We start from the raw sequence: 19565 nt of genomic DNA on the forward strand, positions 1-19565 counted from the left end.
CGCAATAACGTATGCTATGTTATGTGAAATACATATATATGATGGAAAAATCTTCGGCGTGTATCTAATAATCTGACGTACTATTTTAAATGAAGGAGCCACTCACGACACCCTACCATGTTGACATTTCTGTCCACTTATCTCTCTCCTTATTTCCCTTTTGCGTTAATGTTCGCTTTTGATATCCTGCTTCCTGCCCGGTTCCAACTGGTATGTTTTGTGATTATCAGCGTTGTTTACGAAAAATTTTAAACTTTCTTCAGTTTTATTACATCATTTAGGTGAAGTGTATTACACCGGGATATTTTTAGTATTTTAAGTGTTAAATTTTATTCTGCCAAACCAGCTGAATCGTGTTCAGTTTGAAAAGGTTTCCCTCACTTTCGATAATCGATTTTTATCTTATTTATTATACTCCTTATTTTACTTAACATTGGTTTTTTTTTCTTTTATATGATACCATTAAAGTCACTATGTCAGGATCGCGGTTGGTTCGCGGACAGTAAATGCTAACTCGAAGCCGGTTCGAAATCAATAATTTACGCCTAGGTGGGAAAAAATAGCGACTTCATAATCCTATGCGATGCAAAGGAGGTAGGTACTTCGACCAAAAACGTAAGATGTTCTGTCTGTTTCTCTATTTAGGTTCGGGCCCCACTAGGCTCTAAAAAAAATTGTCTCAAACTTTCAATTTCGGAAAAAAATATGGCAAACCCATATCCTGAAAAAAAGATTGGCCTGGCCACAGGCAAGAATCCGACACCTCTGAAATTTGGTTTAGTTCGCGTTGCACTCGTCCAAGTTTTACGGTTGACCTTTTTTTCCTTTCCGAAGCAACAGAGCAAATAACAAATCCGCTAGTGTGACCGGGCCCTTAATAACAGGCCTTACCAGTGATTTCGAAACGATACTTCGGTTTCGACAATACCAACACGTGCAGTGGTTACAAAGATGGAAAGATGGAATGACATAGTCCATATTTTAAATTCAATGCGTGTTATCTGAACATATGCTGATACTTATCGTACCGCAAAATGACTCGAGTTAGAGCGGAGCGAAGAAAAAGACAACATGAAAATGCAATACAGTTCTAAAAAAATGCGTGCGCCAAAACATAACTTTGCGACTTGTCGATTCCATACTTTCGTATATTACAGTGGCCATCAACGCTCAACAACTTTGATCCATGTACGAAGAGCTTTTGTTTTTTTTAATTACAGACATCCTTTGGAGGCCGTGTGGATGATTTAACCTCATGAATCACAAATGAGTTGTAAGGAGAAAGAATTTCTTTTGTACTTTAGGATTTATCATCAGCAAAAACAATAAGTAAAGCACTTAAATGTAACTCAAAAACAAAGACAATGTACAATAAGAAAGTCCCATACACACGAACCACTAAAGGCAGCACTTATAGTCCACTTCCCATGATGCAAAACAACTCTACAATATGCTAAACATAGGCTTATTAACACGGTTAGGAAACTGCAGCGTCACCTTAGAACTGAAATGTGGCGTTAAATTATTTCTCATCACAAAAAAAAATGTTCTTTGCAACATTTCTGCTGTTACTTAAGTCTTGTGAACGTGAACGGATTTATTGTGTCTTTTTGAGAGAACAATCGAGAAAAAAGGGATGTGTCATTATAGATAGGAAAATCCAATTCAATCAAGAAAAGCGTCATAATTCTTAAATCATGGCTATTAGGATTTCTTTTCTATTTGAGAACCTTACAAATTAAAAGTCTTGGACGGCCGGCAGGGAAAAGTTGGGATGGTAAACTATAACAATGCCACTTTCTTCGCAAGGATCGTACGTTCGTTTTAAGCCAAATAATTCAAAGAAGGATACAGCAGCGTTTAGAAGCGAAGAGAGTAATCTGTTAGGCAAGCTACAACAGTAAAAGTGAACACGGTAATCATAAGTACATACATATTTAGGCAAGCCTAAAAGCGGAGATCCTGAATCATTGTTGTTTATTTATGTGTTGTAAGAACGTCGACCAGTCCAGCCTGGTCGTTACGATAAATGCTCTTTCGTTCTTGTTCTTTTCGCCGATTTTCCTCACCGTTATTCAGTCTGTTTTCACGTGCTTGTTCTACCTCTTTCTCAATTTCCTAATATTTCGCCTCTTTTCGGTAGTCTCAGTCGATCTCTTTCACGTTAAAAGGGGAAGTGTCAACGCCATTTTAGCCAAACTTCAAAATACTAAAAGACGTCCTTGCATAAATCAACCCCCCCCCCCCCCCAAAAAAAAAAAAATGCTGTAGTTTTCAGTGTTACTAATTGCCATTGAAGTGAACTGAAGCTATTCTTTGTTGTTTGCAGCCAAGGATGGAGGGTTGGAAATGGATTGAAAAAGTTTGAAGAGCGTGTCTTCAGAAAGTCACCAACAATTAAATTTGTGCCGTAAATATATTTCATATCTTGTCAATTGATTTTCAGGAATGTTGTACGTGTGAGCTAGGGTGCTAACTTAGATTTTCACCCACTTTTTCCTAAAAACAGCGAATTTAGCATGACAGTGCCCCTTTAAGCTTCGCTTACTCGTCACCTGCATTGTGGCCTCGTTTTCGGGTGTCTATGAAGTGGAAATTGCTGAAATTATCCGCATAATGTACTTTTCATCTCTATTTACGAACAAAACCTTTTCAAGTTTTTTTCAGATGATCTTAGAAAGGCAGAATTCAATATTGCGATGCATGTGTGATATTCAAGCCTTCCCCCCCCCCCCCCCCCAGTTGTTTAACAACAGCGCTAGAAAGTTAATTTCACTTAGTACGTGTTGCTACTATCCAGGTGTGCATGTGCACAAGGTCAAAATCGGATGTTAATTTTATGGAAGGAAGCCAAACACAAATTCAAAGATACGGTGAAACGTTACCAGGAGGATACAATGGTGAAGTTATGCCATCTGACCGGGAAAAATCTATTATGAAATCCACTTTGTGATTGAAGGCAGCGTAGGTTTTTAGGAAAAGTTAATGAACGATCGAGAGATTGAAACCGGAATTCCACAGTAAGTAATTGCGATTGCTTACCTTGAGGGGGAAAAAATAGACATGCTAAATAGGTTGCTTGATTTTAATTTGTCTGTCTGACGGAAAGGTGCATTTTAATGTTCTCCTCGTCAATTGAAGAAGTAAGAAGAGAAGTGCAAATTTGTGAAAGGTATTTCTTTAAAAGAACGATAAACTCGGTGCAACGAATGCTAAGATGGCAAGTGTGATCGATCATTAATTGAATTGAAATGAAAATGTGAGGTGAATTTACCGAATTACGAACTAGGAAAGCTTAGAACAACACGCGAGCTTAAGGGCGCGTCAGCGTCGTATGTAGAAATCTGATACCATCTACATCGATTGGCTCACTATGCTATGTGTCCAATATGTGTTCAAACGAGCATTCACAGGTTAGAGAAAACGAGGCCTTTTTAAGGATATTATTAGCTAAAAGACAACTTAAAATTCTCATGAAACTCCTCAGTTCTCGTCGAAACTCGTTAGAGTTTCTGCTTGCTGCTCATTATTCATGATCGCCACTGTCAGGGAGGGAAAGCAGAGACATCGACTGCATGTCTATACTTAGCCTTTACATTCAGATTATGTTATAGTTTTCTGGGCAATGCATGCCGAAACAATGGAAAAACTTTTGATTATTATTTTTTGTCCTTTCCTTTTCTTTCCTGTTATCTCTGTCATGTAATTTTTCTTACACTGCAAGGCCTTTTTTAGATTCAAAGGAGACATATGTCTAATTTGTTAATTACAATGGATAATGTGCTAACTTGCTCGGAAAGGACAATATCATTGAAATGCACAAGTGTCTCAAGGCGGCATACTAATTTACATTAAGTCCATAAAGAATTCCTTCAGGCTGTAGTTGCCTCCATAGGACGCGGCCTCGAAAATAGAAGATTGTAATATTAATTAGCATCATTTGGGTCCTTTCTTTAGCTATTCACAAACCGTGGAACTCATAAAATGTTTCAAAAATCCTAAGAAAGGTTTTTTTCGTTTGGAATTATAGATAAACGCTCTTATTTATTTATGGGTAAGGAATTTGTCTCTGCAGATTCGAAATAAATAAAAGGCTTATTTGAAAATTCCCTTTAATAATAATAATATTAATAATAATAATAATAATGACTTTATTTTAAAAACTTAGGTTGCAAACCCTCACGGGTCTACAAAAGTGATAATAAAAGGATTAAAATAGTTAAAGGAATATAATATAAGCTGGTACATGTTGTCCCAAATGCTAATACATTTCGGGATACAATTATTCTTCAAACGCTCAGCTCTGCACAATACAAGCATCATACTTAATAATTTGTTTTATAATAAAGAATTTCTTAATTTAATCATATATTCGGCAAAAATTTTAGGAAAAACTTTATTCTAAAGTCCTACGAGTGGCGTCAGTCGTGCATCTGTACTCTCACAAAACGCGGAGCTTATAAACATTACAAAATCTGCCACATGTCCAAAACACTGATACATTTCGGGGGCTATTCTTCAAACGTTGAGTTCTGCACTGTAATAGATCCTAGTTCATGTGGTTTATGCAAATTGTACTTATGTTCTTTGACTTGAGGAAGGAGAAGCCTCTGTATTCGGCAACTAACTATTAAATCTTAATCGGAGTTTTCTTGCTTGAATTAAATTGAAATTAATTAGTATAGATAATCACAATATTTAGAATGCTATTTGGAATAAATAAGCACGAGTAATTTTTTTTCAAAGACGACTAAAATTGCACAAGCCCGTGGGGGGAGGGCAATTGGTAGTCTTTGAAAAAACTTACAAGTGCTTTTTTTATTCCAAACTGCACGACAAAAATCATGTGATTTCTTAGTAATAATACACATGAAAGAATTCGAGATGGTAAAGCAAAGGAAACGCGCACACGCGTATGACGCAATCAGGGAAAATCGCGCTATGAATTGCGCCATCCAGGGTGCGCGGTTGATTTGAAAACAAAAGATTGGATTGGTTCTGACCAAACCCTATTGTTTATTAACCAATCATAATCCAGAATCTCGATGTTTAATTTGCACTGGTATTACACTCTTTGCACTGGTGTGTTACACTTGAAATGAACTGCTCCCAGCCAATCGAGTAATTTTTTCATGTATATTATTAAAATCGAAATAGATCGCAAAGGTTATTTTTATATTGACCCTGAACGTCCTTATATCATAAATAGTTATGGGCGCTGGTTCAGTCTTCGTTGATTAATCGTAGGTAGCTGGATTGGAGAGGTCCAATGAGGCAATGTCTGACAAGTGTGGGTAAGCAATATCTTCAGTGCGCGTACGCGTCGTTGAACTTGCTCAATCTGAACCGAAACTCGAAAAGTTCCATTTTTGAGAAGCGTACTCTAATTTGGTATTAGCTTATTGTATGTTTTACCTATCTTAGGTCAACTTTATGTGGTTGGTCCGCTTTATGGTCCTTCGCAGAAAATGAGCCTTGCTGCAAACATCACGTTGACTTCCAATTACACGAACCAAGGACAACAAAATCCCTGCTTTGTGGATGATCCTATCTCAGTTAAGCTTGGAAGAGTTATCGCTTACTGCATCATTATACTTGCATCACTGATTAGCAACGTTTTGGTTGTTGCAGTCATTCTCAAACATGGAGGTTCTCGTAAAACCATTACATACTCGATATTGAACATGGCTTCAACCAATCTTGTAATCACAGTTATATACATGCCAAGATTGATTCCTATGTTTCTAATCGGCACAGTTTGGCTCATCGATGGCACTCTGGGTTACATTCTGTGCAAAATTATTCCATTCCTTCACGGAGTCGCGATCCTGGCATCCATCCTCAATCTTCTTGCCACTAGTTTAGATGTGTTTTTTGTCGTGGTTTTTCCAATGAAACGTTTCTCTTCCACAAAATCTGCTAAGGTAGGGTTCATCTTGACATGGACTTTGGCAATAATCGGCCGACTTCCATATTTGGTTGCACTGCGCACCAAAGTGTCCGGAGGCCTACAGATTTGTAGTTCAAGTTTAAACAATGCATTCGGCAATGGATACTCGCGAGCTATCTATTACACCTTTCTCCTGATCACCTTTTACGCCATTCCCTGGGTGGTGATATTTTGTTGTTACTCATCAATCGTAGTCATTTTAAGCAAGCGCGAGACCCCAGGTCAAGAGAATGCCACAGCTCTGCGCCTCAGAGGAGCTCGAGTGAAAGCTGTCCGAAGCGTCATTAGAATGATGGTGGTCATTACCTTTGTGTTTTTAGCTTGCTGGATAACTTATTTCTCAGCACTGATCGCTTTTAAGTTGACACCTTGCAAAATCCGCTTCTGGCGTATGTTTCTTGCTCATTCCAATTGTGCCATCAGCCCAGTCGTGGTTGCATATTTTAACAAACAAATTCGCAGGGGTATGAAAAGTATCATCTGCAAATGTAAGCTGTTTCTCTGTTGCATTGGGTCTTCACGTTACGTTCCATGTTTTTCACGAAAAGTTCAAGCCACATTCTCTATTAACGACTACATAGACGTGGCAAGTTTTAGTGATATAAAGAGAAGGAAGGTCGTTTTATGGAATCCTGATGGAGAAGACCTCGGAATTACAAACGAGGGAGGAGTTGGCAATGCAAGCATCCGGGCAACACTTATGTTAAGCTTCAAAGCTCTGCAAAATATTAACGATCCACTGGATAAAGCTAGTGATAACAAAAGATAGATTAATGGGAGCCACGCACAAGTGAATCAAACTCTTAGTTCAACTTAGTTTCATTGCATTTACTATTGCTGGTATACTTTTAAACTTCATGTAGCTTTAAAAAGGGAGTATATCTCTATTATATCCTTATTCTGAAAGCTAAAAACATTCTTTCATCCACGGAAACCACAGAAAAGTAATGACACAGTTTCGTTCCTAATAGATTCATGTTAGTAAATCATGCATGTCCACAAATACATGTTATTTGATGCACGCCCAATTTTGATATCCATCACGAGGTATTTGCTACTTATTTCTAGCAGTAAGGGCTAATTAACAATTAGACCCGTAACCCGGCCGCAAGGGCTGCGGGTCAATAGCCCATGAGACGAACCCAACTAAATGGACAGAAAAGGCAATAATAAAGTTAGAGAATGCAAGTTTATTTGGGAATAAAACGAAAAAAAGCCTCATGCTTTTCGCTACTCGAGGACTATTACTGATAGTCCTCTAGTAGCGTAGCCAATAAAAATGCAAGATTTGCACTAGTCCACTAGTTGGGTGATACTAATAAGGGTTAACTTATTTCTTAGTGAGGGAAAATGAAGCTCTTTATCTTTACCTGAGGACTGGAGTTTAGGGATTTTTGTGATATTATTTTATGTATGCATTGTATATTGAGGTTTGGGAGAAGGGAAAGGGGACAGTTCGTGACGCTTGCCGCTCCTTCTGTTCACTACGTAAATCATTCCCTGCCTGATTGAAAAAACCTATATTATGATTTCAATTTGGCCGCAGAGACCCCTACGTCATTAATAACTGATAGAAGTGCCTTATATGGACATTGAACAACTGGACCCTGTAAGATATCTGCCAATTGAATCAAACTGTGGTGAACGCAACAAGGCCAAGAAGTGAACTGGTCTTGTCTTCCTTCCACCTCCGTTTCCCGTTCCCTACCAAGGATAAGCCCAATGAACTTGAGTTGAGCTCATTCGCAAATCTTAGCCCATTAAATGAAGATTTATGCAGAATTAGTAACTGGACTTTTCCTTATGAACCCTAATAAAACTATGTTAATTATCTTTGGCAGCAGAGCGATGGTCAGCAAAGTAGAGGATTTTCGTCTAACTTTGTTAGGAAAAGAAATTACACCGGCTACCGTTGCTAAGAATCTGGGAGTCATTCTGGATCCCTGCTTGACATGTAATGATCACATAGCTTCAACAGTGTCCAACATGTTTTTGACTCAACCACCTTAACTATTATAGTTAATGCCTTAGTTTTTAGCAAGCTATGTTATTGTTGTTATGTTTGGAGGAACACCTCTGAGTACAACTTAAGTAGGATCCAAGCTGTACAAATCTTCGCGGCTCGTATCGTTAGCAACTCAAGGAAATACCACCATATTTCCCCTTTCCTTAAAGATTTAAAGTGGCTACCTGTGAGACAGCAGTTGTATTATCGCCACGCAATAATGGCCTTTAAATGTATGTCAGGGTGCGCACCAGCCTCTTTATTTTCTAAATATATTCAAAGAGCTATGATCACCAGGCGTACAACATGGAGCTCTCAGATGCTAAATATTCCTTTGTATAAAACAGCCACAGGGAAAAGAACCTTTTACTTTAGGACAGTCAAACTCTGGAGCTCACTGGATGCTACTCTTAAGTTGAAACCAACACTACAGGACTTCGAACGTTGCCTGAACAGATACCTTATCTCAAATTTTTTAGTGACTTAATTGATCTATTATATTTTTTTATCTCATTAATTATTGATTTGGGCATTAATAATTAATCGGTTTGTTTATGTCATTTTACTTACTAGTTAATTGTTAATTAAATTTCTGTAGATAGCATTAGTTATCTCTTTATTCTGAAAAGTATGTGTGTATGTAAATAGATAAACCATACATAAAGCAATCCAGGCTGCTGGTTGGAAAAATTGAAATAATCTTGATTTCGGAGACTGTAAAAATCAAAATTGTAATGGGAGGGGGGGCGGGGAGAGGGAATTGTTGGGACAGTTATGACCAGGATTGTAGTAATATACCAATAAACTTGATTCGAAAAGCGAAAAAAGATGTTTTTTTTAAGTAAATAAAACACTCACAACATGCAGTAGAGATTGAATCCACTTCCGTTACACATCTATGTTTAATATACTAGTTGAAATTTAATCATTTCTCTTCGGTTACTATGCATGCACTGTATGCCAGCAAAATAAGAGCAATCAAGGCGCAGTGTATTTTTTTTTTTCTGAAAATGCATCAAGCATGTAAAGAAACCTTGTCAGTTGTGGAAAGATGCAAAGTCTGTTCAACCAGATTGTTCGTGTTCCATGTTGCTTGACCGGTGTAAAGACAGGATGAACTATGCGAAATGGATGAACCATCTTGGTCGAACATGCGAAAATACATTTGGAGCGTCTATTACATTCGTCCAGTAAAAAGAATATCACAAAACGCGTGTGGCGGACTAAACAGGTTCATAATAAATATTTGTCAAAGATCGTTCCAAAACAATTATGTTTCTGTGGTATATTTAAGGGCCGTTTTGTCTCTCAAGATGTGATAATAGATTGCCAAGGGTTCTTTTTTATCTACGCAAATACAATAATTAACCAAAATTTGGGCAGTATTCCCGAATTTCCTCTTGGCGACAACCTTCATTGCAACATTCTTCATTCATAGTAAAACCAGCTGATCTCTTAGCCACGTGCTGCGATGATAAAAACTGGTTTGCCTTCGCCTTTCCCAACAAGAGATCGATTGCTGTTGATGAAATAGGAAGCATTGTTAATAACAACGGCAGCAATGAAGCCTTAATGTTATTATTATTATTTAATTAAAGGAAATTAAAATGAGCTGCAAATGGAACTCTCTTGCCCTCACGCCATCATTTTCTTTACGGACAAACTAAAGAAGAACATATCGCGCGAAAAGAAATTGAGTTGAGAGGATCAAGACGAAGCTATTTTATTGTATGGATAGCAATTCTCAGGCTATATGGAGCGCTCTGATTGGTTGGTTTTTGGTCGGGAATTTACCATGGAAACGGTCCATTTCTGTATGTTTTTTCCGTCTCCCGGGAAAGACCGAAACACAAAAAGTTCTCAAAAAAGCGGAATTTAATTTTTTCCTTCACAACAGTACAATTTTAGCAAGCGGAATTTAGTTAAACATGTAACAGGTTACCTTTAAAAGTTCGCTGATGGACGAAGATTACAAACATTCACCAAACGGAGAAGTCTCCAATCGCTCAAACAAACGACGCCATACACAACTTACTAACCTCACTTGCTCGGGTCCGTACTGGGGAATATTGGCCCTCGGTCGTTTTTGTACTGTCATGACCTGGGGCCAATATTCCCCTGTACGGCTCTCCCACTCGGTTAGTAAGATGTTAACATTAGCAAAGAAAATAATAGGAATAAAATAAACTCATTCATTTCATTTGTCAGAGTTAACATGTAGATGGTTTTCAATCACGTGATGAGACGGCCATGCTGGTGCACAAAACAATAGCAAATTATGGAATAGTCAAATTCCCAAAAGACCTTTTTCTCTATTGTTCTGTGCACCAGCATGGCTGCTGTGACGTCAGGTGAAAGCATCTATAGGACACCTATTCGCCCTTGTCACACGGCGGCCATATTGTCCGGGACACCAAAAAAGCTTTGTTTTACCACGCCAAGCCTCACCTCCATGGTTTCCACTGCGAGGCTTGGCGTGGTAAAACAAAGCTTTTTTGGTCTGCCGGGAGAATATGGCCGCTGTGTGACAAGGGCGAATAAGTGCATTCGTGAATATGTCTCACTTCGACAATTTAGATGCCACAAGCATGGCAGGACAATAGTCACGTGAACTTAATTTAATAAATTGCCCTGCTCTCGTGTGTCTACAACAGCTCAGTGGTTGAGAATCCGAACTAGTCACAGGATGGTCGTAGATTCAAATCCCGCAATGCAGCACTCGGATTTTTTCCGAGTACCTCGAGTCACCATCGATAAATAAATATCTTCAATTTAAAGTAAAGTAAAGTAAAAAAGTAAAGTGGTGCATTTATATAGCGCCTTTATCACAAACGTCTCAAAGGCGCTTTACCCCCAGCGGCATATACAGGCGCAAATGGCAGCCGCTTCTAAGCAGTCCATGCATGCTCGTACTCATTTTACCGACCTCGGAAGGATGGAAAGCTGAGTGAACTTTAGCGGGAAAGAAGGTCGCCAAATATTCCACTTTCGGCAGAACCGGGAATGGAACCCGGGACCTTAAGGTTGGAAGGCAGAGATCTTACCAGTGCGCCAACCCCTCCGCTAATCATAATTTCTCCCCAAACCCTGTCAAACAACAGTATTGATACACGAATGGGTTTACTTCATTGCTCTTCTTCATGAACGACATAAGATTTGAAATTTTGCAAAGACGACGACAATGGCTACGAAAACGGAAAACGTCACAAGACAATGGGTTTAATCAATGAAACGAAAACTATGTTTCTGCACACCCTACATGCAGGTACGTCTTACAATATGACACATTACTTTGCCATTCTCGTCTTGACAACGAGGTGAAATGATCGAATTTAAGGTTATGTGTAGGACATCAGTACCCAACGAAAAGTGTCAATTTTCTCGCTAAATATCCACATCGTTCATACACATATCCTGAGTGATTACAATAACACGAAGCCAGTATTTTCTGATGACTATTTTTGTATCCATACTTGTCGTGGTCGTCCATGCTAAAGCTCCTTATAAACCCCGCTAGGTCGGTCTGAATTAGAAAATCTTGACCTCGAGTCATGGTATAGATTAACAGACACTAGCACGTTTAGTCTGTACTGGCAATCTTAGTCAAAAGATCTCTCAAACAAACCCACCTATCTTTATGAATAACAGCTAATAATGTTCCAAGCGTTCAAGAAATGGGAGAATTCTCTCGTTATCCATAGGAAAAAAGGGTAATAATTAATAATTTATTCGTTGGACACGCCTGTCCACCAATCGGACAAGTAGGCCTGCACAAAAAGAGTTTAGAGACTCTTCCTGCTTCCTTCGTCACCAGTCGATTTCTAGGTGTCTAATGGAAGGATCCAGTACCTGAAAAATTGACTCCTTGACTCCTGACTGTCTTTTTGTTTCTGTGTTCACATTTACTCAGAATTTCTTTAAGCTAATCCAGCCAGGTGGACAGCATGCAAGCAGAGATAGACCACGACACCGGAAATTCCATGCCCTACTCTTCGCGAACGATTTGCGGGTTATCTTAAAGTCCCAATGCGTTATTAGCGGCAAGGGTTTAAGACGGGTCCTACGGTTTACAGTCCTTATCCGAGAAGACTTGATTCATTTCAAAGGAAGAACTTTAACCTCAGTTGTATAAAGACCCTGAGTGTTGGTTCGACCTCGGGTTCCAACCCGCGATCTTCCGCAAACTAGTCCCGCGCTCAGCCAACTGAGCCAATCTGCCGGCGGTTTCCTGGGAACTAATTTGATTTAACAGAAAGCTTGAAAGCTTGAGGGAATCCCGACGTATTTGTAAAATACACTAACCTCTTCTTTTCTTCCGACGTCTCAAATTACAGACACTAATTATAGCTTCTGGGATGCTAGGGCCACAAATGTAATATGATATAGGAACATGAGTAAGTTCATTTGCTTTACGGCAACCGTTGCAAGGAACATATGAGGCATCAACTCGCGATGGAATAATGACTGGCCATAATAACAACATCAAGAGGATGGACCACAGGTTTTTCGTCATCTGAATATCTGAGAACGAAAGCAAACATAACTAGTATTATTATATGTATTCCACTTTTACGCTATCTTACCATATTTTGTCAAGAAAATGCGCAAAATATGAGACGGGAATACACTGGTCTAGTTAGGACAGAGCAAATACGAAGGATGCAAAGCCAGAGAATTTAGCTTGTCATCGCTGGTCACTCATCATTTCGTTTATCCATTACTCAATTCAAATAAAGGACATTTGAATGGTTTCATCTGTGTTTGTTTCGTCATTCACACACGCCTTATTATGCATCAGCACAATTCTCAAGCAAAGCAGGAAGAAGCCAAAATTCTCAGCTAGAGAATGGCGTTATACTGGAATAATAAATCCTTCATGGGATGGTTTAAAGGCCCATATTCACCCAAAAGACATTGTGCGCTGGTGTTGGTGGTTGGAAAAACTTCCAGCGTTTTAATTGGCTACTAGCCGGTGATTTTCGGATCTTCCTTCTGTGCGAAACGCAACGCGGCGCGCTATGTCTTTTGCGCGGACATGGACCTTTAACAATGCATGCGAACATTTTGCTCCTTGCTCGGATTACGCGTAATACTACGCAACTCGCAAGATATTCCCGCGTATTATATGTTAAACCAATCAATAAGGTGTGCATATTTTATTCATGATCATTCGAAGAGTACTCCCTAAATTATTGGTCAAATTTGCGGGATGTCTGTTACATAACATAATTTTACGCTGTGCTTTCCAGCGCGATTTGATTCGGACCAAAACATACCTAAAAATGTATCACTATCATTAGCATTGCTTCCTCTAGCCTCATCTTAACTGCTATCCTTATGGTGAGTATCACGCAACTTTCTTTCGTTTTATTCCCGAATAAATATTTATTAAACTTGCATTTGCTAACTTCATTATTGCCTTTTCTATCCGACTAGCTGCCTCATGGGCAATTGACCCGTAGCCCTTTCCGGCTACGGGTCTGATGGTTAATTATCATTATCATTATTATTAGTAGTAGTATTGTTATTAGATCACAAACTGATCAAAACTAGGTGCGCATGCGCCACACAGGACAACCCATATCTTCCGTACCAAAGAGGTCCCTTTATCACTAGGGCAACTCTAGGAGGAGTGCTCAAGCATCGCATCATACCTTACCGTAAACGAAAAATACAACAGAACTTCCATTTTTGAGGGATTTCACACACACGTCCTTATTACGGTTTCCTTATTACGTGATCTTCCAAACTTTCCCAAGAAAACGTTGCATTTGTTTGGTTCAATGACGAGTAAACGCTCTCTAAAGCGTAGTAGTAGTTGTGCCAGAGGTTTCAATGTTGGCTATTCAGTAAAGAGAAGTTCGCTAATATATCCCTTCCTAACAAATAGGCCTTTTTGAAAGAGAGGTTTACATGTTCTTTCTTTGGAAATCCACGGAATTACAATTTTAATCCTTGCATTTGCCATAATTCCAAGGAATCGCATAAATATTCGGCGCTTTTTGTAATTATACACCGATTTTATCTAAATCGCAATACCACATTTTAGTTTGGAACGCGTTAAGATGCGATTTTCGTCATAGTACCACTTTAATTAACCTCTATTTTTGTAATTAACCTGTGAAGGAACAATCATCAGGCCCACATAATATCGGGCACAAAATGACCAGAGAATATGATTTCTGCCCTAATAAGAAAGCAAGCCCACGACAACGTAACGTAATTGAAAACTGGTTTCAATAGCCGTCTAGACGTGGTTTGATAATTAATCTTTATTTTTCCATTTAACCAAAGCATAACATTTGGGTCAATTAAGCCGAATTCGCGGCCTGCAAACGCTAAATCTGTGAACAGAGAGCCACCAATTGAACTACATAATGAATAAATATGTTCTCTTTATTTAGCTAATGTTGTTTGCGCCAAACCAGCCAATTTGTAGATGGCTTGCGTGCAAAGCCGTTGTCGGCTTGCTCGTTAAAGATGTTGTTTCGAGACGTTCTCTTTGCACTGTAGTCGTTGATTATAGGTTAATGGCATCTAAATAAAGTAAGCATATTATCTTTCAATGGTCTGTGATTTTCTTATTGACTAATAATAGATCGATAAAGCGACGAGCTAATTTGAGTTGTGGTGACGACCAAACTTTCCAATGTCGTATGCGCACTCTATAGGCCTTATCACGGTTTTCGACGCCATCTTGACGGGTAGGCAAAGCGGTCAGAAATTACAGTGTTTTTATGGGAATCCGATAGCAAATAACTTCTTCCAAAATTGAATTTTTCACAATTTTTGAATCGCAACGTTAAAATACTAGGTAGAAGATTGTATTCACCAAGTTTGAAGGATGCAGCTTGCCTAGAAGACGCTCAGTTAATTTTTTGAATTTTCCATACATTTGTCTGTAAATTTGGCGGGGTAGACAAACATCTAGACGGGGTTCGCGGGAAAAAAATTTTATTTAAATGTATAGAAAATTAAAAAAAATTAGCTCAGCGACTTATAGGAAAGCCACATCCTTCAAACTTGGTGAACATAATCTTCTACCTAGTATTTTAACGTTTTGATTCACAAATTGTGTAAAATTCAATTTTGGAAGAAGTTATTTGCTATCGGATTCCCATACAAATACTGTAATTTCTGACCGCTTTGTCTACCCGTCAAGATGGCGTCGAAAACCGTGATAAGGCCTATGGTTACCTATAAATTCATAAAGTAATCACACAAATATCTACACCCTTGAACGGAATATTTGTGTTTTTCAGTTTGTATAAGGCAAAAAAAAAACTATCAAGTGCAAAAAGTTTTCTTATGCCTTGTCCACTTACGATTTGCCGATAGTCACAGTTATAGTGGTTTGAGTTCGAGGTGTAGTTGAATTGTCTTTGTATTCAGCTGTCCACAAAAGGGACGGTTTGAAAAATATTTAAATCCTATCTGCCCACATAAGCAAATAAATGTACAACAAAAATTTCCACATACTGGTCGAGCTTAAGTTAGCAATAGAAAGAAATCTTAAGAGAACCACGTTTACGAAAACAGAGAGAAATGTTCTAGCACATCGCTCGCCCATGGTTACTGTGAAGACGCACCTAGACATATATTCGTATTTTAAGCCGGAGCTAAGTCGAGGGACCTCAAGAGCCCTTTTTATACCGAATATATTTAAGTATTAAAGCGGCAAGCGCTTTCTCGCTTTATCTAAATATTTTATTTTGAGAATAGTCGAGGGGATTCAAGCATGCATGCTCATTCTTGAACAGAAATGGCGATTTAGCTCACTGGATAATGCACACACTTTCACTGAGTCGCCCTTCGTCTCATTATATACTTCTAAATTTCCGATCGCACGAGCCACGTCCTCAAAAGCGGCAGAAAAACAAAACATTTCATAGCCTGCATATTCGAAGATAATACTGAAAAACTTCTTGTAGGAGATGCGTGACACTTTAAGAAGAATAAACAAGTAGAGTGATATAAAATAAATATCAAAAAGTGTAAGTAGTTGTTTAAAAAAATCACAGGCGTTTCGGTTGTAGAACCGTTTTTCAGTGTGGAGAAAACCGTTGAAATACGCAATCAGAAGGAAGCGCGCAGAGGAATATTGGCGCGTGAATGCATCAAGTCTCTTTTAAATAAAGTTGAAATTGATGTTTAGTCCATCAGGCTGTACAGTTCCCAGCTGGAAAATCAATTTCATTTTAAGTTGCTTCCGTCGCAGAGACCATGATCACCATCAGTTTCGTTCTTGTCCTTGCATAACCGCCTTTAGCTTTTGCTTTGTCTTGAGGGGTTTCAAGCAAACTGATTCTTGAACAGAAATCGCGATTTAAATTTGTGCCGCACACAGTTAACTTACTAAGGAAGAGCTGAATATGTAATTTCGGGTTCGTACGCGTAGATAGATTTAGCTTTGCGTTTACGGCAGACGGCAAACGTGAAACTGAAATTTGCGTTTTTCCAAAAATCAAAGAAACTGGTCTGATTTTAGCTCCTTTTTTTGCTTGTTATCTACAAATGTCGCGCAACTTCTAAAACGAGAGAGAAATTGTTCTATCTAATTCTCCATTATATCTTACCACAGTACATGCTCCTCCTGAACTTCCTTGGAAATGAGCCCAATGCAGTGTTTTTTCGGCCGAGCAACCTCTCCTCTTTGCAAAGCTCTTAGATGCATTTTCTGTTTTCAGCTGCCTTTGACAGAGCTGAAGAAGTTATCTTCCTATTTAAACTTTGTATAATCTATTGCTTTGCCAGTTAATTTCAATTCAGGTCCCTTTGTTCACTGTTACTTTCAATGTAGACATATGGCTTAAGAGCTACATTTTGTGTTTTCTTAAACCCCACAAATGCACCAGTTACTCGGTTTTTGTACGTGTAGTCAGCTGTCACATTCTCAACGTGGAGCACTATTTTCGTCAGTGCATTGTCTATAAAGTATAGTCAAAAGGTTTACGCTGAAAGGTGGTAACTCTTGCAATTTAGTTCAATAAGTTTTGCTTTTGAGTAAAACCCTTTCAGTTTATGATTAAAGCTACCCAAAAGGTCATGTTAATAGCATGACTGCTTGAACAAAGTACTCGCAGTCCTTGATTTTATTGATGCATTAAATCCTTTAAGTGATAACAAGAAGAGTGAGTGATGTCTTCAAGTACTTATCCAAACCTAAAACTTGTAGTCAGTTCTTGCCGTTATATTAAAGACAAAGACAATTAAAGGTGCAAACTGACATACGCCTGACCTTCAAAAGTGCATTCTTTCTTTCAGAGCGATTGCCTAATATTCAACTCTTTCCTTTTTGACGATAAGTTTAAAATAACTTGAATGTTTTGTAATACAAATTCACATCTCATTAATCACATTTATTGCCGTTTTAACACGAACTTTTCATCAACATAGAGAGAGACAAGGAGGAGATACTCTGGATAACTTTATGAAGCATTGTGGCTGAATTTCATGAACTGCATGAGGGAATATAACCTTCAAAACATACGCAACAGAGATGCTCGCAATTCTTACCTTAAAATTGCGTTCTTGAATGCTACAATCTTCCACTATGGCCTTCCGGCTCCAAATGTCAAAATTTTGTAGGAAATGAGTATCTAACAACAATTCAGCTGTGTGATTTCATCATTGAATATAGTTTATGTACTAATTGCCTCCCCGGAAATTTGACCTTGTACGATACGGTTATTACTTTTGAGTAAAATATCCTTTTATCAGGTATGCTATTAATGTAAGCTTTTACGGGTGAGAAATCGCCAGAACCAATATTAACCAATATATCGTGTTTGCCATATTGCCGGGTTAAAATGATTTGCAATTAGTATGTATTTTAAATCTCTCTTCGTCATTTTCACTATTTTTATATACTGGTTTGTATATACAACACAAACGCGTGATCGTCAAGAAACTAGTATTTATTCTTGTCCCAGAATAATTATTTGGAAAGAAGCGGTTCTACGGAGTTCTAGAGCTGTGTCAAAAGGTGTAAATATCGCTAAATTACGCAAACGAAAATTTGGGATTCTTTGCATGTCAAAACGTGATAAAAAACAAGGCGACTGGGGCGCACCTTGTAAAGTCTTCCTAATAGACCATTAATGGCCAAAGGAAAACTGAGATTGACGTGACACTATACTGCCCTTGCTTCTATGGTGCGTCAATTTTCTAAAACATTGCGACATGGCTATATGACGGCGAGAGGAAATGAACCAATCGACAAAGAACAACTTAAAAAACGCAACTGTGAATAAGCGAAATTTTGCCGGGCACTATCAAAAAAAGCGTGTGGGTTCTTGGGCTATTTTTGACACTCCTATCCTAGTAGGTTTCCTGGTTTTTTAAATGTCATAAATCAACATTGGCAATCAAAGATTAGGTTATACACCTGTACACGCAACAGTGTGGCAAGAAGTGATATTTAGGGTGGATGGTGATTCAGAAAAGCGAACAAAATGATTAACTTATCATGGGCAAATAATTTTCCGCCGACCTGCCACATTCGATGGGATAACTCATCTTTTTCGGGGTCGGCCCTCAAAGAGGACATTCACAGAAACCTTTTTATCTGGAAACTTTGCCATGCACTTGATTTTGTTTTGAATAAATCGCATAGAAGCAATTCGCGATTTCAGTCGCGCTCCAAATTCTTTTTGAAGCTTTTCAAAAGAGTAGAAAAAGAATTCAACCTTCAACTGGAATAATCGATGTGTGGAAAGATTGAGCAAGGAATAGAGGATGAGAGCGCAGCACAAGATGGTTATTATTGGAGTCGCTACCATGTTAAACAATCCTTTTTAACGTATTGGATTTCGATTTTCTTAAAGTATAAAACACTGAAATAATTGATCAGTTGTTGCAACTTCGGCTTGAAGGTTGTTTTCGTCTAAGTAAGCCATAGTTTTAAATTTAATTTTAAAGCTTCAGAACAGAGCTAGTAGTAGGATACTCAGTACAAAGTATTGGATGGGTGACGTTATGTTTTGCCTTTTCTTAAATAAATATTGGCGGAACAGGTAGGCACTAAACTGAAACCCACAAAGCAAAAATACCATGATTATCCTGCGTAACATCCTGTGCGATAAACCACAGCTCAAAGTTGACTGGAATAGGCAACTTTCACGATAGCGTCATTTGACTACAACTAGCACAATTCAGTTTGCTTTTCTTTTCTTATTTAAATTTTGTATTTCCAGCCGGGTAAAAATAACAATAGATATAATTAGCACGAGACAAGCAAAACCTGTAGGATTCTGATTCACTTGTAGTCAAATGGCGTCATCATGCAAATGTCCTATTAGGGACAATGTTAAGGAGGATTGCTTTTAGTTAGGCAGTAGACAGTGTGTTTTACACTGACCCAATCCATTATGACAGTGCAAAAAAAGCCGCCCACATCCGAGCGCGGATTCATCAATAACGATGACTCAAGGAAACAACTAAAAGCAACAAAAAATAATGTTCGCCTAGAGGTGACCGAAACCTAGGGCGTCAAATCAACAGTTGTTTACTTACCCATGCCCGGTTTCAATGGCATAGAATTCTGATTGGGTTTGCAAGCTGTTGGTGGCCGTTGACTAAACGCTTCATCGCAACCCAAGCAGGCAAATT

General features: G+C 38.5%; 1 protein-coding gene and 2 long non-coding RNA genes across 7 annotated transcripts in view; 2 read left to right on the forward strand and 1 right to left on the reverse strand.

The window, feature by feature from the left end:
• Positions 1-173: 173 nt before the first annotated feature.
• LOC137997515 (uncharacterized) lies at positions 174-2721 on the forward strand. Of its 2 annotated transcripts, none has more exons than XR_011122495.1 (4): positions 174-210; positions 481-594; positions 1221-1273; positions 2330-2721. It is a non-coding gene; the product is annotated as an uncharacterized lncRNA (long non-coding RNA). The 2 variants fall into 2 exon arrangements; XR_011122494.1 differs by having other exon boundaries at positions 175-210; positions 469-594.
• Positions 2722-2729: 8 nt separating this feature from the next.
• On the forward strand, positions 2730-8717 carry LOC137997512 (neuropeptide SIFamide receptor-like). 3 transcript variants are annotated; one of them, XM_068843559.1, is made up of 2 exons: positions 2730-5294; positions 5425-8717. In XM_068843559.1, the coding sequence occupies exons 1-2, from the start codon at positions 5270-5272 to the stop codon at positions 6717-6719; spliced, it is 1320 nt and encodes a 439-aa protein (XP_068699660.1). In that variant the 5' UTR covers positions 2730-5269; the 3' UTR covers positions 6720-8717. The 3 variants fall into 3 exon arrangements, with proteins under 3 accessions (XP_068699660.1, XP_068699661.1, XP_068699662.1); XM_068843560.1 differs by having other exon boundaries at positions 2730-3172; XM_068843561.1 differs by having other exon boundaries at positions 2730-3020.
• Positions 8718-8833: 116 nt separating this feature from the next.
• The window catches only part of LOC137997514 (uncharacterized), a 10785-nt gene continuing 53 nt past the window's right edge, over positions 8834-19565 (reverse strand). The window contains exons 1-3 of one of the 2 annotated variants that reach the window (XR_011122493.1): positions 19470-19565; positions 12258-12476; positions 8834-9474 (exon numbers count right to left, since the gene is read on the reverse strand). The exon at positions 19470-19565 is cut by the window's right edge and continues 53 nt beyond it. This is a non-coding gene — a long non-coding RNA (uncharacterized lncRNA). Of the gene's footprint in view, positions 9475-12257; positions 12477-17471; positions 17653-19469 lie in introns of those variants that run through there. The other variant, XR_011122492.1, reaches the window with a different exon arrangement.

This window comes from Montipora foliosa, chromosome 3 (genome assembly GCF_036669935.1).
Source record: "Montipora foliosa isolate CH-2021 chromosome 3, ASM3666993v2, whole genome shotgun sequence".
Lineage (NCBI taxonomy): Eukaryota > Metazoa > Cnidaria > Anthozoa > Scleractinia > Acroporidae > Montipora > Montipora foliosa.